We start from the raw sequence: 24,806 nt of genomic DNA, 5'->3' as shown, positions 1-24,806 counted from the left end.
TGCCTAAAGTATGCAAAGCTGTCATCAAAGCAAAAGGTGGCTGCTTTGAAGAATCTAAAGTATAAAACAAATTGTGATTTATTCAACACTTTCTTGTTTACCAACTCTGTGTGTTCCTTCATAGTTTTGATGTCTTCATTTTTAATCTACAAAGTAGAAAATAATCAAAACAAAGAAAAAACACTGAATGAGAAGGTGCATCCAAACTTTTGTCTGGTACGGTACATCAAAGTTCTTGTCATAAAGAGCACATTTTCACAGTTTTTTTAAAAAGTGCATATTGAAAGCACAAAACTCGGGCTGAAGGTAGTTTCAACACCAGATAAGGTTCAAAATAAGCTGCTATTGGCTTATAAACAGTATCTAATGTAGATCCACTGCTGTTAACTACAATTAAAGTGTTTTCTGACTCTTACTGCACCATGTAACATCTGCCTTTTGTGTAGAAGCTGCAGTGTAGGCTGTAAATTCACAGGGTAATGCAGCCTTCTGCTCAAGGTAAAGGCACAGGGGGTGAGGTGGGCTGCTCTTTGAAGAGGAATAATGCCTTTTCCTGACTTGTTCTGGGGCCATTTGTCCTCTTGCAGGGAAGGTTCACTGCAAATGAACTCAAAAGTGTTCTGACTGATCACCTTTATGCTGTGATGAAACATTTCTTTTCTAATGGTGGTGGTCTCGTTCAGGATGACAGTGCACTCATCCACAGGGAACGAGGGTTCACTTCATTTTTTTGAAGGCTGTTGGTACAAAAGACTGTCTAAAATGTTCAGTTTTACACGTTAGACTGATAAACCATTGTCTAAAGGTGCTCCTGCAATGTGCCAGTGGACTATATCATGGATAATGGAATTAACTCCATCTATCCATCCAGAAAAATGACACTCACAGTTTGGAGAGTGTGCTCAGATGTGTCTTTCGTTCTGATTCACATGGTGACCTTTTGACCCTAGGTATATCCACCCTGAGGGTCTGCCATCTGACTACACCATCACCATGGTGTTCCGCCTGCTGCCCGAAACCCCACAGGAGCCCTTTGCATTGTGGGAAGTTCTCAACAGCAGAAATGAACCCTTAGTAGGAGTCATTCTGGACAGTGAGTAGAAGGACCTAAGATCTGGCAATACACATGCAAACATAACCAGCACTACAAACTTCTTATTTAATAAATAAAGACATTAGAGGTGTGTTACAGAGATTTTACCACAGTTACAGTGTGATGTTAGGCAACAAAGTGCAGTAAAACCCCCTTAACTGTTCTAAATCCATAGTCTCTTATAAAAGAGCTACAAAACAAAATATGATCAAATACACTGATGTTCAATAATAAAGCTTCGGCCTTGTCTCTAGTGCACAAAGTGTATTATTGCATAATTGTTCAATATCTACTACAAATTTAATAACTTATATGAAACTAACAGGTGACAAAATTGAAGTGGGGGGCCCCATATGGGCGATGGCAGTTTATGGGGTTATAAACTCTCTTTCTTTCTTTCTTTTTCTGTGTAGATGCAGGGAAGACGCTGACGTTCTTCAATAACGACTATAAAGGGGATTTTCAGACAGTCACATTCGAGGGTCCTGAGATTAAGAAACTTTTCTATGGAAGCTTCCACAAGGTCAGTGCTCACACACCCCCACAATCTCAGTGTTTCAGCATGTCTCACATGTTTATTTTGCTTATCTAATGCCATCTGTTTTCCACCTGAAAGCATCTTTCGCCAAATGCACTTTTAACTTGACTCTCTTCTCTCTGTGGACCCTAAACCTGAAGCTCAGCACTTTCGGCGAGTTTGCCCAAATTCAAACACAATTTTCAAAACCTTATAACCTCGTTCAAAAATGTACTTTTGTTACCAAATAATGATGCAGGCAGCAGCAGAATGAGATAATCTCTGAGTAACACTGCCAAATTCTGCTGTCCAGCATTTGTTAGAGGAACTAGCTCCAAAACTCCGCTCATGAACTGCCAACATAGAGAGCTGTTGTCATAGTAATTCACTCAGTCTTTCATTTTGCAATAAGCAAATAAATGTCAGTCAGATATGTTTTATTGGCTCAAGTAGCATCTATGTTTACTTATACAAGGCATGTTGTCTGTGTTTGTGTGTGTGTGTGTGTGTGTGTGTGGGGGGGGGTGTAAATGTGCTTCTGAGAGCTGAATCATAATCAGAATAAAGGTAGCATTCAGCAGCCTCTCCCTCAAAATATAAACTATACAACTGTATTATATACTGCTGAGCCAGTAGTCTGTGTAAGGGGTGGAGGTAAGTGTCCATTTCTGGACCCAATTCCTCTGTAATCTCCGTCTTCAGTGTTTTGATGATGGATTTATTGTAGGTTTTCTGCTGAAATGCTGCTGCTGCAGGTTGTAGCTGCCTGGGCTTGTTACAGCAAAAACTGATTGACAGGATGGAGATCAGCCTGTATGAAATCACACAGCAGATACACTCACTGCCCCTGTGGAGACAGTAAAGCTGTGGAGGCAGAACAGCCAAACCAGAGCACAAACTGTGCATTGACACTTGAAATGACCCTTATTTAGAAAAAGCAAATATTCCTTTTTTAAATTTATTTATTTAGTTAGTTAGTTAGTTAGTTAGTTAGTTTTCACTTTGCTTACATCATTCGTCTTGTGTGCCATTGCATAAGCTATATGCAAGAGAAAAAGTGAGGTTTTAGCCCCTATTCCCTAATTCTCTTTACCACTTAAGTAATTTGTGAAGCGTCATAAACAAACTTAATTGTGGGGCTTAATAAAAATGAAAAAACCTGGTCAAAATGTCAAAATGTTCTGTTTTAAATCAGTGTAAGTTGAAAGTGTAACTAAAAAACTGAAGGTCCACATGTCATACATCAGATCAGACCCGCAGCACAATCCTCTCTGGCCCATGAAAGTATTTTAACCCTTGTGTGCTGTTGATGTGTTTGTTGCTCAGTGCTCTGGTGGACCCACCACATCATTGTTTTTTTTGTTTGTTTGTTTTTTTATTAATACAGCCATAACAGCTTATGTAAAAATACCAGATGTTTAAAATATCCCAATTGTCCAGTGTAGGTTTCTCCTGTAGCAGCTATAGCCAGTCAGCAGCCTGTCTATGTTGTCCACCCTCATAAACACGCACACACACTCACACATACACACACACACACTCAACAGCAGGCCATGTAGGAGGAGAACAGAGTGAAGGACACAGCATGTCAACACTTTTATTCCCCACACCATGTGTAGTGGTGAACCATGTGACAGCAATGAAAATGTGTTATTTCATATGTTCTTCACAGAAAAATGAGCAAAAGCCAAGAAATCTGAGGTTGAAATAATAAAAAATTGCATTTTTTTTATTTGGTAAATATTGGGGTCCCACAGACCCCAACACCACACAATGGTTAATTTTTTATTAATAATAGTCCCTTTCATAATGTTTTGTACTACAGTCCCCAGCCTGCAATGTGTGCTCCCCAAAACCCTCTCCCAGCGTCAATGTATAGCACAGTGGATGCACCACACTTCTACCGCAGCGGTTATATCACCAAACACACTAGCTGCAGTTCAACCAATACTCAGCTCAACAGCTCAGAAATTGATCCGAAGAACTAATGAACTTGTCTAGATCAAGCAAATAGGCAGGTTTAAAGGACCACCCTTTTAGGGATATGTAACCTTTTATTTTCCATGGTATATTTTGGTTTGTCTGAATTTACATGACCAAATTGTAAGGCAAATTATTCAGTAGCTGCATGAAATAAATGTAATTTTTATTTATTTATTTTAAAAAGCTTCCCTCAAATTAACAGAAAATGAGTTTTATGATCACACCTATTGCTATGTGCTTACAATTTACTGCTGAAAGCCAAAAATCTTAGACTCTCTTTGTTTTATTTTATAAAAATCATTTTTACACAGCAGATCGCTGAAGAGACGCCGTCTGTTTATAGTTTATAGTCAAGATTTGTGGGTCAACTTTCAGTAGAAAAAAATAGAGTTCAGCTTCTTTTATTATAAAGGTTTAAAATTACATCAACATCTATTTGACTGGAAAGAAGACAGTTACAGGCTCATATGACACATACTTTTTGAATGTAGCTTATGAAATATGAAAGTTATGAAGAATATGACAAAGTGAGTTTATAGACCACTGGTGGTCTCAAAGAGTTGAAGAGGTTAAAGAGGTTTAACAGTTATCTGCAGCTAATGTAGCCTAGTGTTTTGTATATAATGAATATATTGTTTTGCTGTGGGACAGTCATGGGCTGGAGGTTAGGGAACCCTGTGACCGGAAGGCTGTCGGTTCAATCCCCAGAGCTTATAGGACATAACTGAGGTGTCCTTGAGCAAGGCACCGAGCCCCCAACTGCTCCCGGGTGCTGTGGATAGGGCTGCCCACCTCTCTGGGCAAGTGTGCTCACCTAATGGAATGGAAAAAATTTAATGGAAAAAATAGACATTCTCTGGCACATAGATACAGTATTGAGTATTGATATATTTTTAATATGGCTCTTTTAGTGGCTAAATTCGACACTACATAAAATATGGATACATGCCTATTTTTATGTTCACTTTATCTTCCATATGAACTGCCACAGCTATAACAGTGTGTTGTAATACTAAGTGCTAAAGCAGTTTCCCATCCCATCAGGCAGCTTTCACTGTGGTCCAGCTACTCTTGAATGGTGTTGTTAATACTTTATGTTGTAGCAGAGAAATCTGCTTATTACAAGCCTGTACCTTACGTATAAGTTGTCCTGCTTAGTCTGGTTATATGATCTAATGTTCATCTTTGGTTGTTAAGAGAGTTTCTGTGTACATTTTGTGTGTGTAGCTGCATATAGCAGTGAGTAAGACACTGGCACAGGTGATGGTGGATTGTAATCTGGCTGGAGAAAAGCCCATTAACGCCGCTGGCAACATCACCACTGATGGACTGGAGGTCCTGGGCAGGATGGTCCGCTCCAGAGGGGACAAGGACAACTCTGCACCGGTAAGCTGTATGGCTGAGCGTGATTGTGGTTAAATTTTGCTGGGGGCTGATTAAAACAGATTAAAATAAAATATAAAATTTGCTTTGGTCCATGTGTTCTCTGAGCTTGCCTGAGTACAAATCTAATATTAAAAAAAAAAAAGAATTATTAATTAATTTTTCATATTACATGTATTCTTTTGATAACATAAGTACTGATTAATACCTAACAATAGAAAATCTAGATTTGATTAAGAATACAATGAATACAAAATGCACATATCCAAAGTTTAACTGCACAAAATGTCACCACTTTAGACCAGATCTCACCACGTGTCTTAGGGGGCCAAAGTACGGCAGAGTTTATCATTCAGAACAATGTTTTGGCCTTTTTCCTCACCGTACTGAACGTAGATGTCAAGTTCATTCTTGCACTTATGAGGTTAGACCGTTTCTTTGTGATGATTAATATCTCTTTATAAACAGAACATATTCAGGCTTATTGATCTATTGACGTACAGCCTCAGGATGTTTGTGTTTGTGTGTAGTTTCAGCTGCAGTCATTCGATATTGTGTGTAGTACATCGTGGGCTCGGCGAGACAAGTGCTGCGATCTTCCCAGTCTGGTGAGCTCAATTCCCACTGTTTTTAGTAATTTTTATATCGCTGCTGTTTGGACAAAACCTTGTATCTCCAAAATGGTAACTTTACAGTAGAAGGAAAAACATACTCTAGTCTTGATATAAGTCAATAGAACCAGACGTCTTTCCAAGTTATTTTGCGTCGTTTTCTTTGGTCCATTTATCACAAAATGTATAGACAATGTAAAGAGCAACAGGTATTTTCAAATGATGTCAAATACAGAAAAATGGAGATGCAAGATTTTGTTCTGACAGCAGCGATATGCGAAGTAAAGCTAAGAAGCCCTAAAATTGCTTCAAATATATGTTTTTAATATCATCCATTTCTTCAACAAAAAAGCTTAGAATAAAACAACTATACTTGTTTGACAACCAAATATGAGCACAATGCTGCCATAATGGTGAAACAGAGATGTGCTGTCAGATATAAGAAGAAGTAGAACACTTTTCAGACGGTTGTGTGGTCTAACGTGTGTTGTTTAAATTACGTGCTGATCTCCGTCAAATCTCTGATCTCTGTTTTAAAACTGCTGCTGCTGTTGTTCATGTGTTTGTTTACTCTAGAGAAAGGAGGCAGATTGCCCCGCTCTGCCTCGGGCCTGCACTTGCACTCAGGACAGCAAAGGCCCTCCTGGTCCCCCAGGACCAACGGTATGCACCTGACCACCATGTCCAATCTGTTAATCACACACATCGCTGATATATTAATAAAAGCACAGATTACCTCATAAGAAACCATGTTTTTCTCTACTCTGAATATCACCTCATATTCACTCACATTCGGCTCAACTTAACCCAAAGAAGTCGAAGGTGTGAACAATTCTGAGGCTTAAAAACACGTCATGAATCAGCACGCAGACTGCTGCTCACCATTGCAACCCAGACAACAATCTCTTCTAGTTAGTAGCTAATGAAAATGCAAAGAGAGAGATTTAAGACAAACGATAACTTGGAGTCAAATGGACTTCTTTGCATTTATAATCACTCCAGCTGGTTTCCTGATACGTTTAATCTGCAACGAGAAACTGACAAACTTCTTGTTCAAATTGTCCTGTCGAACTCTAAATGCCACCATTTAAGGTGGAACAGAAAATTTGAAAAATAATCTGGCGAATGAGAAGCTGACGTCAGCCTCATAAAAAATCTAACATTGAGAGACATTTTACAAGAAACTATTCTAATTTTAGAAAAGTTTCCTGCTGCAGATGTCAGAAAAGCAGCTCTAGCTCAGCTAAACTTAAAACAGAGCAAAGTAATTCTGTGTTTTCATTTATATTAAATTTGTTAGCCTGTATTAACACATTAGCAGAAACTGAAACCGAAAGAACAAGAACAAAGTTAAGAAAAACTTAAGAAGAGTTTAAACACCATGACTTAGATATATCTTATTCAAACCCCGCTGGACAAACGTGTGTGTGTGTGTGTGTGTGTGTGTGTGTGTGTGTGTGTGTGTGTGTGTACTCCACAGGGAGGAGCTGGTATGAGAGGGGCGAAAGGAGATCGGGGCGAGCCTGGGCCTGTGGTACAGTTTTACCCACAATCCAAGTGACCTACTGCACTGTACCAAATACATGATGTTGTGCTTTCATGGTTATGATGTTGTATGTTTGTTTTATGCATTGTAGGGGCCAGTTGGTCCAATGGGAGATGCTGGAATACCAGGACCTCAGGGCCCTCCTGGCCCCCAGGGGCCCAGTGGACGTTCCATCAGAGGCCCACCGGTAACGTACATACAGCAAACAAACACATACATATGTACACACACAATTTAGATAGATTAGACTAGTAATACAATGAGTTGTACTGAACAGTTCAGTGACTTTAAACATGCCATTATCATAGGAGGCGAACATTGCCAAAGGTCAATTTGTGAAATTTTGATCTGCCCTGGTCAACTGTAAGTGCTATTATTATTAGCATTAGCATCACAAACACACACACACACACACACACACACACACACACACATTTTTCGAAGCCGCTTCTCCCTCAGGGAGCCTATCCTATCGAGTGGAAGGCAGGAAACACAGGACAGTCCCCAGTCTATCGCAGGGCACAGTTACCAGTCTATCGCAGGGCACAGTTACCAGTGTATTGCAGGGCACAGTTACCAGTCTATCGCAGGACAGGACACACTCACACCTAGGGACAATGTATCATGTCCAATTGGCCTGACTGCATGTCTTTGGCCTGTGGGAGGAAACCGGAGAACCCGGAGGAAACCCACATGGATACAGGGAGAACATGCAAACTTCACACATCATTATTTTTAAGAGCAACAACAGCTAAATTGCAAAGCCATAGACTATGCAGACTCAAAGCATGGCCACTGAAGTGCTGAAGCACTTAACACACAAAACTGCCTTCCCTCTGTTACACTACTCACTACAGAGTTTCAAACTGCCTCTGGAAGCAACATCAGGAACTTCATGAAATGGGTTTCTGTGACTGAGCAGACACACAAGCCTATAATCACTTTGCACAATGCCAAGTGTCAGCTGGAGTGGTGTAAAGCACGCTGCCAGTAGACTCTGGAGCAGTGGAGACGTGTTCTTTCGAGTGACGAATACCACTGGGCATTATGGGTTTGGCAGATTCATGGAGAATTCCACCCTGTGCACAAAGCAAGGTCCATAAAGACCTGGTTTGACCAGTTGGTTTGGAGTTACAGTCCATTGAACACCTTTGGGATGAAATGGAAGGCTTTCTTGTCCAACCTGACATCACTAACGCTCTCTTGACTGAATGGGTACAAATTCCCATAAACCGTAGAGGCTGTTACAACTGCAGAGGGGGACAGCTCCATGTGAAGGCCCATGGTTTCAAATGGGATGTCCAACAAGCTCATACTTTGGGCCATATTGTGTATAAGGAGCTTAAGACCGGTGCTGTCTTACGCGTGTGTGTGTGTGTGTGTGTGTGTGTGTGTGTGTGTGTGTGTGTGTGTGTGTGTGTGTGTGGGAGGTCTCAGTGTCCTAATGCCCCTCATATGTCTCCAGAATGCTGTAAATGGATGATGCATGATATATGATGCAGTAATGTAATGATAGGTTATGCTGTCTCACTGACATGCTGACAGATGTCAGTAGGTCAGAACACTTATCTTTCCTTGTAAATGGTTTACAGGTGAATAACTTGCACAGTTATTGGCTTTTAAATAGTTGTATATGAAAACGCATTCATATAACTGTTCAGTTGAATCACCACACCGCCACCTTTAACATGTGAATGATGGTTAATATAAGAATGATGCACTGTGGGTAATAATTGTGCTTGTGTGTTCAGGGTGGTCCAGGTGAGAGAGGGGAGAAAGGTGAAGCAGGAGCTCGAGGGCTTCAGGTAAACTCATCACACCTGAGTTTCCCCTCTTTCTGTCAGTGTGTGGTCTATGTCCAAGTCAAACAGGCGTTATTCACATAAAATCCAATGTCACATGTAAGATTTAAATTTCCTGCTAAATCTATGAAAATTGTAGTAAAAGATTACACAGTGCTGCTACGTTCTCTAACCAGATAAAATCCAATATATAAGTAGTCAGCAACATGCGGCTCTTTTACTGCCTGTTGCAGCTCCACAGCAGAATTAGATTTTAAGGTAAAAATAAAATAATTCTCTTTAGAGTTAAATCAAGCTCTACTGATCGTTCAACACAGCTTTAACGGTCATAAATGGTCTTAAACGCTGGAGTTAATGTAGCCTACAATCTGCTAATACAGTCTATAACCCTGAAGATCAGCACGCAGACTGCTGCTCACCATTGCAACCCAGACAAGAATCTCTTCTAGTTAGTAGCTAATGAAAATGCAAAGAGAGAGATTTAAGACAAACGATAATTGGAGTCAAATGGACTTCTTTGCATTTATAATCACTCCAGCTGGTTTCCTGATATGTTTAATCTGCAATCTTGTTCAAATTGTCCTGTCGAACTCTAAATGCCACCATTTAAGGTGGAACAGAAAATTTGAAAAATAATCTGGCGAATGAGAAGCTGACGTCAGCCTCATAAAAAACCTAACATTGAGAGACATTTTACAAGAAACTATTCTAATTTTAGAAAAGTTTCCTGCTGCAAATGTCAGAAAAGCAGCTGTAGCTCAGCTAAACTTAAAACAGAGCAAAGTAATTCTGTGTTTTCATTTATATTAAATTTGTTAGCCTGTATTAACACTTTAGCAGAAACTGAGACCAATTTACAGCCAAGATAGTAAAACGGACATAAAATGTTGTGGCTTACAAGATATTTTGTAATTTAAGTTAAATTTAGGTCATTTAGGTTAACACTTCGGTTGCTGATCTCTGACTTATACGTTATAATAATGATGTCCCTTATGTATAATATGTATGTATCTAGGTGTATATAGTATGTAATAATTTTATATTAATAATATTTAATTTGAGATAGTAATTAATCTCACTCGTCTCCCTCCTGATGTGCAAAATATGACTGTATTTAGAATTTATTAACACCAGATTGTGTTTCACTGAACGTATTCACTCTACTGACGTTGTTTTCTCTTTGCAGGGAGTTCCAGGAACACCAGGGTCTCCAGGACGGGAGGGCCCTCCAGGACCCAGGGTAACATTCCTGTTAATGATTGAGTGATAGACTCGTTTGCAAGCATTCTGTCAAGTCCTACTTCACTTAGCTATGTCTGTCAAACATTCTGCTCAGCACAGACCAGCAAGTCACCTAGTAGTATGTAACACCATGGAGTCACCTGGTAGCATCCAAAGACTGTTCTTCAGATGAGCTCTTGCTAAAGTTAACACTAATGTTTAATCCTAGAGCTAATCATTGCAGTATTATATGCTGAGGAGAGTTCATTCTCTTGTAAACAAGTTCTTTCAGCAATTGCCAGCAATGCAAAGGGTAGCGTTTATGCAAGTGTGCTAATATTTATTTTTACGCAGAATGGTTTGTTTTTGGGATTTTTCCCCCAGTTTTCTCCCCAGTTAGGGTTAGGGTTAGGGTTAGTCATATCTAGTTCCACCCACTAGTTACGACTCCCCCAGTGATATGATACACAGAAAGCGTGGCCCACTGTGCTCTCTTGGACACCTGGCCACGGATGGCTGTAGCATCATTTAGGATCCAACACTTAGACAGATGTGCCACTTGGTAGCCCACTTAGAATGTCTTTATCACAAATACAAACGTGGTAGCGTCTGTGTCTATATACGGTGAAATAAATACATGTCCCTGCAGATAATCAAGATAGCATGTGTTTGAATTAAATGTTCCTCAGCAGCACCATTTAACCATCTCTTAATCTGATAAATCTGATTCGTTCAAACTGCGATTACACTCTGATTAATTCTCACTCCAAGTTTGTTCTGAGAAGTTTTGCTAAAGTTTTGCCTTCACTGGGCAGTGCCTAGGGCAGTGATTGAAAGTCATGCCATTCAATAATGTAGAAATAGTAGTGTTAGCCTTGTGGTTTGGCTTCCAGCAACTAGTGTGTTCTACTCCACAGGGTTTGCAGGGTAAAGATGGACCCCAGGGCAGAGTGGGTCCCCCAGGAAGTGTTGTGAGTACACTTATACACACAGTCACGCCTTTATCCACTCCTCCTACTCTTCCTGTCCTATTGATCACCAGCCTGGTTTCTTCCCATTCATTATCTCCACCTGCTTCACAGACTCGTTTATGACCAGACATGTCATTAGTGTTTAATATTTGGTTATAATAGTGTTACCGGGATGTTACAGAGGAGGAGTATATGACTGCAGACCAATAGAATATTTTAGAAAATTAAGACATTTGATTAGTAAACATTTGATTGGTGGATTAGTGTTTTTTCACTAATTTTCACAATTTTTCAACTGTAAACTTTACTTTTGGGTGTAATGTACCTATTATTGAAGTACCATGAAGAATTTCTCTAGGCTGTGTCTTACTAATTTCTGTCATGTCTTTCACCTGTATCACTCATTGCTTTACTCTTCTACACATTGTTTTGTCCATGCATGTCTAATGTCTCCAAAAGTAACAAAAACCAATAACCATTCTAACCAATGTGGACCTTAGGGCTGTTGGACCAAAGTATTTATACAGTCTGTTTCTGACTTATTCTGCAATCCTTTTTCTTTCATCCCATCACTATCTCATAGATAAACACTGATTTAACTGCTCCTTGCTTTCTCAAGCTGGAAGGGAGTCGTATCTGCTATTACAGCAGCTGTCTGTTTTTTTTGTAGGGAGGTCCAGGGGCTCCTGGAGCACCAGGCCAGAATGGCCCTCCTGGACCCATCGGAGAGCAGGGACCTCCAGTAAGTCCACAGTAGAATATAAATTTTGACTGTGTGTGTGTGTGTGTGTGTCTGTGTCTGTGTGTGTGTGTGTGTGTTTATTAACTATCGATCTTGGTAAAATAGTGGCCCTAAAACTGTGAAATCACAGTAGCCATCGCCAATTTTTTTATGAAATCCTGAAAGTCTTTATAACTGCTTAATCCATAATGTTGAAGCAGGTTCTTATGTTTTACCTTTAAATAAAATCAGTTTGTGTCTGATAAACAGCAAACATAATTAGCCATGTTGCTACAGTGTACCGTAATACTTGAGCTTAGTGCCATGTTATGTCACATATCATGTCAAGGCTGAAAACGAAAGGTGCTAAAGTCCCAGGGAACAGAGTAAAGTACTAGAAATGTTTGTAAGAAACTAAAAGCACGGTCATTTAAACATCTAGCCAAGTCTGAAAGCAAAAACATGATAGAAATGTAATTAAACCCCACTTTAAAAATGCTGAGCAGACCTAACTCATAACTGTCTGGGTGTGTTCCTAAGCAGAGGGCAGAGGTCGGCAGCCCAAATGTTAAGAATAGCCATTTTGTCCTTTCAACAAAAATCAAACTAAATTGGGAGCCACAACATTTTAAATCCATTTTAACATCTTGGCTCTTGGCTATAAATATGTCTCAGTATGTGCTAATGTACTAGTATACTCTAAAAATGTAATCTAAACAAAAGTGCAGGCTTACTTTGCTCTGCTTTGAGCTTTAGCTCAGCTATAGCTGCTTTTCTCACATCTCTGGCAGGAAACTTTTCTGCAAAAGAATTGTCTCTTGTAAAATGTCTCTCAGTGTTGATTTTTTCTGAAGTTAGCTTCTCATTTGCCAGCTTCTTGTTCAAATTTCCTTGTCCCATCCTAAATTTCCCTGAGAAACCAGAATGTAACTGTGGCACCATTAAAGATGGAATGGGAAAATTCAAACTAGAAGCTGGGGAATGAGAAGCTACATTTAGCCTTGCAGCTGTTTAGTGTTGGACAGTTTGTCATTGCCTACTAAACTTATCAGAAATCCAGCTGGAGTGATTATGAACGCAAATAAGTCCACTTGTCTCTACATCATGGCATGTTTACCACTGTGTTTCATCACCTCTTCTTTTACCAACACTCTATAAAAGTTTAGGAACTGAGGAAACACTGCTGTAGTTTTAAAAGTGAAATGTTTTTCTATTCTTGCTATAAATAGGATTTCAGCTGATCGATAGATCATGTCATACGTTTTTGTCCTTTGTCATACTTTCATAATGCACTAAATGTTTTCAGTGATGACAGGTCTGGACTGCAGGTCAGTTTAGCACCCAGATTCTTTTAATATGGAGCTATGCTGTTGTAATACATGCAGAATGTGCTTTGACATTATCTTGCTGAAGGAAGTCTTCCCTGGAAACTTCCCTGAAAAAGATATTGATTGTATAGCAGAATATGTTGCCAAAACACGTATATATCGTCTTTCACCTGCATTTATATATATATATATATATATATATATATATATATATATATATATATATATATATATATAAATAGTGTGTGTGTGTGTGTGTGTGTGTGAGACAGACTGGTGAATCCCTCCTTATCTTTACTTCTGAAAGATTCAGCCTCTCACCACCAGGTTTTTTTTAGCATTTACTCAACTTTACCAGCCTTTTCTTTCCCTGTCCCAACTTTCTTGGAACATGTTGTTGCCATCAAATTCAAAATGGGAACATATTTTTCATATACCAATAAAATTTCCCAATTTCAACATTTGTGATCTTTATACTATTTTCAATTAACTATGGGGTTCAAATGATTTGCACATCATTGCATTTTGTTTTTATTTACATTTAGTACAGTGTCTCAACTTTTGGAAATGGGGTTGTGTTTTATTTTATGTTGCATACCTCTGCCTCAGGGTAACAAGTTTTGTTAAAGCTATGTGGTGTGGGATAACCCACATCCTCGTGATTGGTGAAGGAACTGCTTACATACGAGTCACCCGAGATTAGGACTGCCCAGTTCACATCAAGAGTAGAATCTGGTCTTTATTGGGCATAGGAAGTTATTCATAGGACATGCTTGGTATATTTACACTGTGCGCCCACAAGAACAAGATTAACCTACTTAGAAGGAAAACACAGATTTATGTTCCCTGGGGCTTTAAGAGTGCTGAAGCCAGCTGCAATATGTCAGACGCACCTCTTGAGAAATGATAATTATACAGTTCTGTAATTCCTATGGGGTGACAACTTGTAGATGGCACCTGGATGCTTTGGATTCACTAAGGATGGCACTTCATCAGAAAAGTCTAGAAACACTGTGTTAATATATTCAAACCAACCACTACATTAAAACGAAATGATCTCAACTATCCTATCACACTCTATGAACTAGCATGGTTGTCTGTCCCAGGGCCTGGTTATTTTCTGTTTTGCTGCAATGACTGTTAGAATTTATTGTATTAAAATAACAGAATAAGGTTTCTAAGTTCATCATGTTCCGGATAAAAAAACAGTAACCTAACTTGATTAAAATTCCTAATTAAGACACCATCCTTAAGTGTGTTATAGCTCCTGTTTAAGCTGCTGTTTCTACCATTTGCTGTCCTTTGCAATACATTAGCTTTTTCGGACGCTTTCGCAAATAGAGCGAATTCCCTAATGTGAATTAGCATTAATTTTCATTACATTTACTCCAAATTCAAAACGTGTCAATATTGACGAAAACCTGTTGAATAGAATATTGCAGCGATGGCATTGAACAATGAGGCAACTGAGTTGAACATGGCTGTTTATTAGGGGAAATAGCTCAGTATGCAAGCAGATGAAAGCAGGCTATGTGAGCTGTTCCTTGGAAAACGGAAACAGAAACCTTGGGAATGGCAATTACAGTATTCATAGCTTTTATCACCTGCACCGTTAGAAATAAAGGTACTGTGCAGGTATATTTTTTGTTCATCAAGGTACAAACAATGTAAATGTACCTCAGAGGTACAACAGTGGTTTTAATGTCTGATTGTGCATTTTAAAGAAGTTTTTCCAGGTGAAAAGTTTGTATTTGTACCTTTTAATAATAAAACAATAGGGCAGTCATGGGCTGGAGGTTAGGGATCCAGCCTCGTGACCGGAAGGTCGCTGGTTCGATCCCCAGAGCCGACAGCACATGACTGAGGTGTCCTTGAGCAAGACACCTAACCCCCAACTGCTCCCCGGGTGCTGCGGATTGGGCTGCCCACCGCTCCGGGCAAGTGTGCTCACTGCCCCATAGTGTGTGTGTGCTCACTAGTGTGTATGTGGTGGTTCACTTCACGGATGGGTTAAATGCGGAGGTGAAATTTCCCCGTTGTGGGACTAATAAGGGTCACTTAATCTTAATCTTAATTAAGAGACGGGGAGTCAAAACAGCTTAGAAAATATAACTTCAATGGATTATGATACAATTATGATCCCTGAGTAAAGATACTGATATGTACTCTTGAGGGGACCACCCCAGTGACAAGAGGGGTACTGCCCCAGTGACAGTTTCATTCCTGTTTTTCTGAGAGTCTTTGTTGCTAAAACATCCAGTTCATTATAATTTCATTTGTTTTTCTATTTTTAACAATAGCTGCTTCGCTGACTCTGTTGCTCTTGTTTACATTATTTCAGTGGTGCTTGTTTCTCTTCTATGAACGTATCATCAGTTGGTTAGTGATATACAGACCAACTCATCGCTCTTGATGAAGACGTTTAGGATTTCCTACATTGAGATAAAATGTTGAAATTCAAAATGAACAGATTATAGATTGTCTTCTGTTATATGAATTTGTGAAAAGCCTCATCATAAATTTGTCAGATCTTCACTTGGGACTAAAGGCTCCAGATGTCCCAGAACTGTCATAACACAATGGATCATACTTAACTGCTGCAGTGAGAACCACTCTCTGCTTTACAGCTCTATCATATACTGCTCTATATACTTTTAGGAAACTTTGGACCTCATTACCAAGATCTCCCTAAGCTTTTTCTAAAGTTGTTTCTTGAGAAAGCTCCAAAGGAAAAGTCTACGTCAGATTCATGACATGTTCTGAACTGAAGAACTGTCCACATCTTTAAAGCCCCAACTAAGAAAACATTGGTGAATATCAGAATCCTCTTAAAAACTACGTAAGTGGGTTTTACAAAGGTTTAAGAAAAAGGCATTACTAGTTTGCACTGTAAACCACTATGTTCTTCCACAAACAGGTTGGATTGTACTGCTATTTCAACACCATAAAAGCTCAGACTTGGTGTAGTGTAATGGTCCTCAGTCCCACTGCTGGAAACTCCATGTACTGTACATGATCTAATAGACGTCAGAGATCTGCAGAGGCATGAGGCACTTCCAGTTGCAACTTTGAGATTCGACCATTCCCAACGGGTACTTATATGTACAAACCCATTGCTGTGGAACTGCTACGTTAACAGTCAATGGTCTTCCTGCGATCATAGTGCTAAGTAGTGCACTTTGTCTGGTTTACTGGCCAAAATAATGTTTCTACAAAGAAGCCGTTGTTGAATTATTTGGAATGTTGAATCCAAGCTTTGTTTCTGTTCATCCATAGCGAGCAGTTAGTAACACCATAAGCTAGGTTTTAGACTATATTACAGAAAATGTGTGAAAAATGTGTAAAATTAGCATTTTTTTCAAATAAAGACACATTTTCTATATGACAAACCTCATATTACACTCTCAGAGAAAAGGTACTAAACTGTCTCTGAGGCAGTACCTCTCTCCTCACTGGAGTGGACCCCTCAAGGGTACATCTCAGTACGTTTAGTCAGTGAACATAATTGTACCATAATCCATTAAAATGATATTTTCTAAGCTGTACTGACTCCACACATCCCGTCTCATCTCCAGACTTTTATTTTATTGCTCTGTTTTAAAACATTCGGTTATGAAAAGGTACAAATACAAACTTTTCATCTGGAAAAAACTTATTTAAGGTTCACAATTGGACATTTAAAACCACTGCTGTACCTTTGGGGGACATTTACATTGTTTGTACCCTGATGAATGAAAATTGTACCTGCACAGAACCTTAATTTCTAACAGTGTAGAAAACAAATTCAAGCCCAACAATGTAGTAGGCCTGAAATTAGCCATGCTTTCCTCAGTTCCCTGAGGCTGGAATTGGCAGCAGACTTCTAAACATTACTCACCTCATAATGAATAAAATATAAATATACAGTCATGTTTTTTATTTTTATATATTTTGATTTTGTCTGCAAATATTATTTACTCACTGACTGATGGTTCAAATCTATCGTAGGGCCCTGCAGGCTCCAAAGGAGAGAAAGGAGAAAGGGTAAGTGTGCTCATCTTTCTCGCATCACAGATTGAAGAGTTGATCTAAAAAGAGACACGCAAAGCAGAGATGAGCCATACATGACTCATCACAGCTGTATTCATTTGTCTCCGTAAGCTTGTGGGTGTTTGTGTGTGCTGACCTGCACACACTGGCCCGATTCTAGAGCTCCATCGTTAGAGTGATTATTGTAGCATCCTGACTCATAGCCTGCTGTATATGTGTTGTATACCAAAATCCAAGGCTCAATCCCATTTCACCCCTTGCCCCTACTATTTAGCCCTTGCCCCTCCATTGTGCATGTTCACATCTAGGGGTAGGGTGTCCCAATTTTTGTTGAGATAGAGAGGTAGGGGGAAGTGTTGGGGCTACATGGTCCTCCAAACTGAGCTTTTTCAGAGGCACACTCTAAACAGAGTGTTATGAGAGAAAAAAACAAATGTAACTCAAGCCCAGCAGTGATGTTGCTGAACTTTACATTCCTCTGCTATCACAGGCAGGTAGACTCTGCTATGTAGACTGGCAGGGTCGCCTACAGAGCAGTAGCCTGCTCTGCTACAGTAGCCTGTTAATGAAGTAATGTTCTTCTTTATTTGAGGGTCTCATTTCACAGAGGAAGATTTCAACCACTACCCCTTGAAATTCAGTTCCAAGGGGCAAGGTGACACTCGAAAACAAGGGGAAGGGATAAAAATAAGAAATGGGATTGGGCCCAAATCAAGTCGGTGGAAGATGGCACTGTACATCTGTGTGAGCTGTACTTGTCAGAACGTGTGTGTGTGTGTGTGTGTTCTACAGGGAGATATGCAGTCGACTTCCTCAGTCCAAGCCATAGCCAGACAAGTCTGTGAACAGCTCATACAGAGTGAGTCTACAGCACTGATATGACATGTAGTTGGAATTTTTCTTTTGTAAGAAATCAGTAGATTTTAATGTATACAAACCAAAGTATTCACATTTTTTATTCATAAAAATATGGAAATTTCCTTTTTCTTTTTTATTTTTGAATACTGTTAGCTTAAAATGCAGATATTTGAGTAGGAAAATGGTTAAAATGATTAATAATTGGTGGGATCTCATCCCAGGCCCCTCAGTCTTCAACGCCATTATTTGGAGGTCAATTAGAAATTTCCACTTGTAAGTTAATGCTTCGCAAACTGGTGGTCAATTTTTTCCTCTATTCCTATGTGTTATGGGTTTGGATTGGGGGAAAATGTGTGGGTGGCCCTGAGGAATAGTTTGAGACTGTTTTAACAAATCCATATGGTAAATATGGTTTTATTTAAATGTTTTTTATTATCAGCCTTAATTGAAATTTGTATGAAATCAAACCACTTCTCTCTCTTACTTGGACTTAGGTCACATGGCCCGCTATAACTCCATCCTGAATCATGTTCCGAGTCAGCCGGTGTCAATCCGCACAGTCGCTGGGCCTCCTGGAGAGCCAGGCCGTCCGGGTCCTCCAGGACAGCAAGGAGAACAGGGTTCTCCTGGCCGGCCGGGATTTCCTGGAACTAATGGAGAGAATGGCCAACCAGGATCCAGAGGTGCTGATTACAGAGGAGATCAATAAGGATTATTAGATATCTTGAGTACAGATTTGAGTGAATATGTGAATATGTATGGATCGGGGGAGGGGGTGAAGATTTTTACTATACCAGGTTTTGGTAGCGTGACAGAACGAGTCAGACGCTTGCAGGTAAAATCAACAAGTGAGGCTTTAGAATTTAGAGGAATCCACAGAGATAGTCAAAAAAAAAAATAGGCGAAGGTCAGGGAAACGGAAAGACACAGGTGTAGCACATCAGAATTCAGGTTTTGCAGATCTGTGATAGGCTGATGACATGATCTCCCAGGGAGTTCTGTGAAATGGCATCCATAAGGGAGTCTATGTTTTGAGGAGTTACAGAGCTGGAGGGCATGCGTGATGTGAACATCTCCTCAATGTCATAACAAAACCTTTCATCGCTTGGTGTCACTTTATTTTTAGTGGTCCTTTTTACATGAAACCAGAGCTTAACAGACTCTCAGTAACATGTCAAAAACATATGAGGGTTAGGATTAGGTTCTGGGCTGAGGTCAAGGTAAGGGTTAGGATTAAGGCCAGGTTGAGGGTTAGAATTAGGTTTTGGGTTGAGGTTGAGGTCAGGGTTAGGATTAGGGCCAGGATTAGGTTTGGGATTAGGTTCTGGGTTGAGGTTAGGGTTAGGATTAGGGCCAGGGTGAGGGTTAAGATTAGGTTTTGGGTTGAGGTTGAGGTCAGGGTTAGGATTAGGGCCAGGATTAGGTTTGGGATTAGGTTCTGGGTTGAGGTTAGGGTTAGGATTAGGGCCAGGGTGAGGGTTAAGATTAGGTTTTGGGTTGAGGTTAAGGTTAGGGTTAGGATTAGGGTCAGGGTTAGGGTGTTGTGTAAGGTTGGGTAAGGTTTGGTTTTGTGTAATGGAAGTAACATTAACAAAACATCTATTTAATTTTAGTAATGTATCAATAGAGCATATACACAATATTTACTTCAGTGTATTCAGATGCAGCACTATTGCTGCTTAACTGATATGTTGTTAATGTGTTACTGATGCTCTGTTAAGAGTTCACTAATCATCTACAAAGGCCCACTCAAAATAAAGTGTTATCAGTAACTTTATAGGAAAAGTAAATGTGCAAGAAAGGAAAGGTAACTGCTCATTTTGTGGTTTTGGAATGCAGAGGGGTTAAGAATTCACATACTTGAATCTGATTGGTCAAATCTTGCCTATCATCCACTGACTGTCAAATTATTTTTTTCCTCATTGATCTATATTGGCTTCCGTTTTTCCACACCGAAAGAGCTAAGACACCCAATTAAACATGTGGAACATGTTCCATCCTTTTTTCCTCACTCATTACTTGAGAAGCAGGTGAGCAAGAGTGAGGGAGCAGCAGTGTGGCTGCTGTCGGGCAGTCAGAGATACGTTGAGCTAGACGAACAGTATGAACTGTGAATGTAGCTGCACTTTATGTATATTATGAGCCTCATTTTGTGATAAATTATGCAGACCTTCGAGCAAAGCAGAGCCCAGACAAGCTGCTGTTCAGATAATCCGCAAAATCGCACAGTGCAACTTAGTCTACCGTGCTGATTCATTCATGCACGCCAAGGAGATGGATTGAAAAATGAAGCAATTCTATGTTACATCAGACATTCAACATCCCCATATAGCCAGAACGGAATGATCTTTGTTTCATAACATTTTCTGACGATTTAGCTGTGAGACTGAATGAGGCTCTTTAGATCGAATCGTCGACCAGTTGACTCTTCAAAGTCACCAGTAGACATGAACATACATCTCCGTAGCCGCATGCCGGTCTTTTACTGACCTGTTGCAGCTCCACAGCAGAATTTGATTTGTAGGTAAAACTAAAATAATCCTCCTTCGCTGTAAAATAAAGCTCTACTGATCGTTCAACACAGTTTAAATAATAAATGGTCTTAAACACTGGTCTTATCCATAAAGGTTGGTGTGCAGACTGCTGGTAACCATAGCAACATAGATAAGAACCTCGACTATCTAGTAACAAAATGGCGAAAAGAAAAATGTAAGACGAACCAATAATTTGGAGAAGAATGGACTTATTTGCTCCTTGTTCGAATTGTCCCATTCCACCTTAAATGGTGCAGTGGACACACACTGGCATTTCAGGTACCATTTAAGGTTGAATGGGAAAATTCGAACAAAGAAGCTGAAACATTGAGAGACATTTTGTGAGAAACTACTCGACATTTGTGGAAACCTTCCTGCCAGAGATGCAAGGGAAGCAGCTATAGCTGAGCTAAAGCTTAAAGCAGAGCGAAGTACGTCTGCTGTATTTTTAGCCTACTTTAGAGCATCAGCACATACTGAGACGTATTTATAGCCAAGGTGGCAAAATGGACATAAAATTTGGCTCGCAAGCTGGTTTGTTTTTTTACTAAAATGACAAAGTGGTGGCTCCCGAGTGGCACAACCATCTAAGTGTTGGCCCTATCATCACAAGTTTGATCCCTGGTGATGCTACAGCCATCCATAGCCGGGGGTCCAAGAGAGCACAGTTGGCCTTGCTCTCTCTGGGTGGGTAGGATGCCCCCCTCACCCCCCATCGCTCAACGCGATGCTACTCAGCACAGACATCTGTTTGCTGAAGCAACAGAACTGGCGGTTGGCGCTTTCCTCCAAACGTGTTCGACTGTCCAATGATGTCGCGTGCGGCAGCGCTTTACAGGTCTGGGAGGAAGCCTGTGTTAGCCTTCACCCTCCTAGCGTTGATAGTATTGTGTGACTGGGCGAGTCATAAGTAGTGGATAGAATTGGGGACGACTAAATTGGGGAGAAAATTGGGTAAAAAAAAAAAAAAAAATTGATATTCTTAACATTTTGGATGTCGACCCTTGGCTAGACACACAGTCATGTGCAAAAGTTTGGGCACCCCTGGTCAAAATGACATGTCTACAGAGAACACACTGACAGCATTTTAATACCCATTGTTTATTTGCTGAATTTAACGTATTTGGGTAAAAAAAATGTAAAATGGGGCCTGTGCAAAAGTTATAGCTCATTTTATATTTGAAGTTTTAGTTTTATGGCTCATTTTATATTTTGTTTTGTTTTTTGTTTGTTTTCCAACATAATGAACTAAGCAAAATAGTGCACTACAATTTGCATTAAAAAATCCATACTGAAGTTTCCTATAGAGGATGTGTCGACTTCTTTTCACTTAGGAAATGAACAAAGGATATAATGTGATTGTGGGGTGTTCAAACGTTTGCATACGACCGAGCGTTTGTTCAGACAGCGTGTCAGAAACAGGCGAATCGTGCAGCAGCTCAGACCCCATTTTCTCTTGTCAGTGTCAGACAAATGAAATGAGTAGAAAAAATATCTAATGTGGTATTTCCCTTTAAGGCTCTTGTGAAAAAGTCAGTGTCTGTCAAACCTGGAGTGAGACGTGTGTTAAAGGAATGTGCCCTGCGTTCCACTGCCGAACATGAGTGAAGGCTGGTAATGGATGTATCTATATGTGTGCATGTGTGTGTGTGTAATCAGGTCCCCCAGGTGAAAAAGGAGAGAAGGGAAGCCCAGGTGTGGGTATCCAGGGCCCCAGAGGATCTCAGGGACCACCAGGTAAACAACCACACACACAAAATGAGGCATTCTGCAAACTACGGGCATCAGACAAAAAGATAAGGAGAGAGATATGCTTTTGGAGCTTTGTGGATGAGAAGGGACTGTGTTTGACTGTGGTGTAGAATAATGATAACACTGCAGAAGGGCTCGGGTTCCTGTGCCGGTGCAGCTCAATCCAAAACTGGTACAATCTCAGTAGAAGCACATCAGCTCTCAGTATTACACCCTGCACAGCCTACCCTTCATTCATTCATTCATGCAGGCTGCGAGGCTTAGAGGTGAGTAGAAACTAGACCCACTTGTTTAATTACACATACTATTTTTTTTTATCATAATAGTTTTAAGTTTCAGGTTTAAGTTTCAAGTTTGTTTATCATTTGCACAACATGTCAGGACATTCATGCATTGAAATACTTGTGGTGAGGCTCAGGAAATCAATATACAGCAAGTATGCAAAGTAAAAATACAAAGGAAAATACTGAAACTGAAATCTATTAAATATACACACAATATAGACAGGAGCAACCTATGTTAGACAAAAATCCTCTCTGCTATGTATAAATATACTAGGCATAATCTATGAAAAGTGTAAAGATTTTAAAGTGACTTAAGTGACTCAGTGTTATTGAAAGTGACATAGTGTCAAAGTGTTACTGTCCATAGCAGAGATATGATATAATGATACTGACAGAGTGACTGAGTGAAATGGTAGTTGGGGACGGACCCACAGCTTCACAGCTTGTTCAGAAGCCTGACTGCCTATAACTGTTCATTAACCGGGTTGTTCTAGTCTGGACGCTGCGGAATCTCCTGCCTGCTGGCAGGATGGTGAACAGGCCTTGGGCTGGGTGACGAGGTCTGACCGGATCTTTTTGATCTTCCTGAGGCAGCAGAACTGGTACATGTCCTGTGAGGCTGTCAGTTTGTTGCCTATGATGGCGTCGGCCATCCTTACCACTTCTTTAAGGGCCTTGCAGTCGCAGGCGGTGCAGCTGCGATGCAGACAGTGATGCAGCCCATGAGGATGCTCTCTATGGTGCATTTGTAGAAGTTGGTGAGGATGTGATGAGGCAGATCAAACTTCCTGAGCCTACGCAGGAAGAAGAGATGCTGACAGGCAGATCTCACAATAGTGCTGGCGGGGAGGGTCCAGGTGAGGTCATCAGTGAGGTATATGCTGAGAAACTTCACACTGCTGACTCTCTCCACTTTTTTATTTAATTTATTCTTTCTACTCAGTTACTACACTATATATTTATTTCTACATACACAAATATTTAGATAAATTTAGATGTCCAGCAATGTGGATATTTGGACTACTAAATTGTATTATGTAGTAAATTATGCCTTGATTGGTCTTATAGTCTCACACATTACAAAAAACAACCATTTAACATTTCTACAGAGCCTCGCTGACGACTTAATTAATTAAGATAATTAAGTCTTGACCATAGCTCAATAAAGCATGATTGCATTCTAACACCTCACTAAGTTGGCCATTGGCCATGACTTAATTCTCTTGTTCCCATGCCTTACTAAGTCATGGCCAAGCATCAGGATCTCATTCCCATCCTTTAATAGGTCATGACCATGTCTTAATCCTCTCGTCCACACGCCTTATGAAGTTGTCTCCACCCGTTAGGATCTCATTCCCATCCCTTACTAAATTGTAGCCATGACCCCACCCCTTGCTAAATAGTGGCCACCCATTAGGACCTCGTTCCCACACCTTACTAAATCATGGCCATTACCTAATTCTCTCATCTGCAAGATCCTAATGGGTGGCCACGACTTAGTAAGGTGTAGGAATGAGAGAATTAAGTCATGACCACAATTTAGTAAGGTGTGGGAACAAGAAAATGAAATCTTGACCACAGCTCAATAAAGCGTGATCCAATTCCAACACCTTACTAAGTTGTGGCCATGACTTAATTCTCTTGTTCTCATTCCTTATTAAGTATTGGCCCTGACTTAATTACCTCATTCCTACATCTTACTAAGGCCTTTCATCAGGATCTCGTGTCACGGCGTGGCCATGCATTATTTTAAGACTCTGTAGATTTTAGTTTCTTTTTTAAAAGTAGGATCTCATGTGTATTTAGGAGTGACAGTCAACAATAGTCTATGAATTTGAAGATAATATTGGTTTTTAGTGATTTCAGTGGATCTCACCGTCTAATATACTGGACCTTGGAATAAGGCACATTAAATCTGAAAGATTTTGAAAAGTTAACATATTTATTCTCATCAGGTTAAAAGACCCAAACAGAGAAGACTAAACATCACTAAAGCTCATTTCAGTTCTGTTTATAACACTGGGATACATGTTGTCACTGTCCAATGAAAAACAAGTATCTTCAAAATAGTAACTTTACAGGAGAGGGCAAAAACACTCTTACCTTTCAATGTAAGTCACTGTAAAAAGATTTTGTTTCAGGTGATTTTAGAGCATTTCTATTGGTCCATTCA

General features: G+C 40.0%; 1 protein-coding gene across 5 annotated transcripts in view; it reads left to right on the top strand.

The window, feature by feature from the left end:
- Nucleotides 1–24,806, top strand: part of LOC108435589 (collagen alpha-1(XIV) chain) — a 130,847-nt gene that overhangs the window by 97,582 nt on the left and 8,459 nt on the right. For all 5 annotated transcript variants that reach the window (XM_037542456.1, XM_037542453.1, XM_037542454.1 and 2 more), the window contains 15 exons: nucleotides 951–1,093; nucleotides 1,507–1,616; nucleotides 4,821–4,979; nucleotides 5,507–5,584; nucleotides 6,164–6,250; nucleotides 7,068–7,121; nucleotides 7,225–7,320; nucleotides 8,885–8,938; nucleotides 10,122–10,175; nucleotides 11,074–11,127; nucleotides 11,798–11,869; nucleotides 17,164–17,199; nucleotides 17,998–18,064; nucleotides 18,558–18,746; nucleotides 22,257–22,334. In XM_037542456.1, coding sequence (XP_037398353.1) covers nucleotides 951–1,093; nucleotides 1,507–1,616; nucleotides 4,821–4,979; nucleotides 5,507–5,584; nucleotides 6,164–6,250; nucleotides 7,068–7,121; nucleotides 7,225–7,320; nucleotides 8,885–8,938; nucleotides 10,122–10,175; nucleotides 11,074–11,127; nucleotides 11,798–11,869; nucleotides 17,164–17,199; nucleotides 17,998–18,064; nucleotides 18,558–18,746; nucleotides 22,257–22,334 — 1,331 coding nt within the window. The remainder of the gene's footprint in view (nucleotides 1–950; nucleotides 1,094–1,506; nucleotides 1,617–4,820; nucleotides 4,980–5,506; nucleotides 5,585–6,163; nucleotides 6,251–7,067; nucleotides 7,122–7,224; nucleotides 7,321–8,884; nucleotides 8,939–10,121; nucleotides 10,176–11,073; nucleotides 11,128–11,797; nucleotides 11,870–17,163; nucleotides 17,200–17,997; nucleotides 18,065–18,557; nucleotides 18,747–22,256; nucleotides 22,335–24,806) is intronic.

This window comes from Pygocentrus nattereri, chromosome 11 (assembly GCF_015220715.1).
Source record: "Pygocentrus nattereri isolate fPygNat1 chromosome 11, fPygNat1.pri, whole genome shotgun sequence".
Lineage (NCBI taxonomy): Eukaryota > Metazoa > Chordata > Actinopteri > Characiformes > Serrasalmidae > Pygocentrus > Pygocentrus nattereri.
The sequence above is the reverse complement of the archived record's forward strand: the minus strand, read 5'-3'. Positions and strand labels throughout refer to the sequence as shown.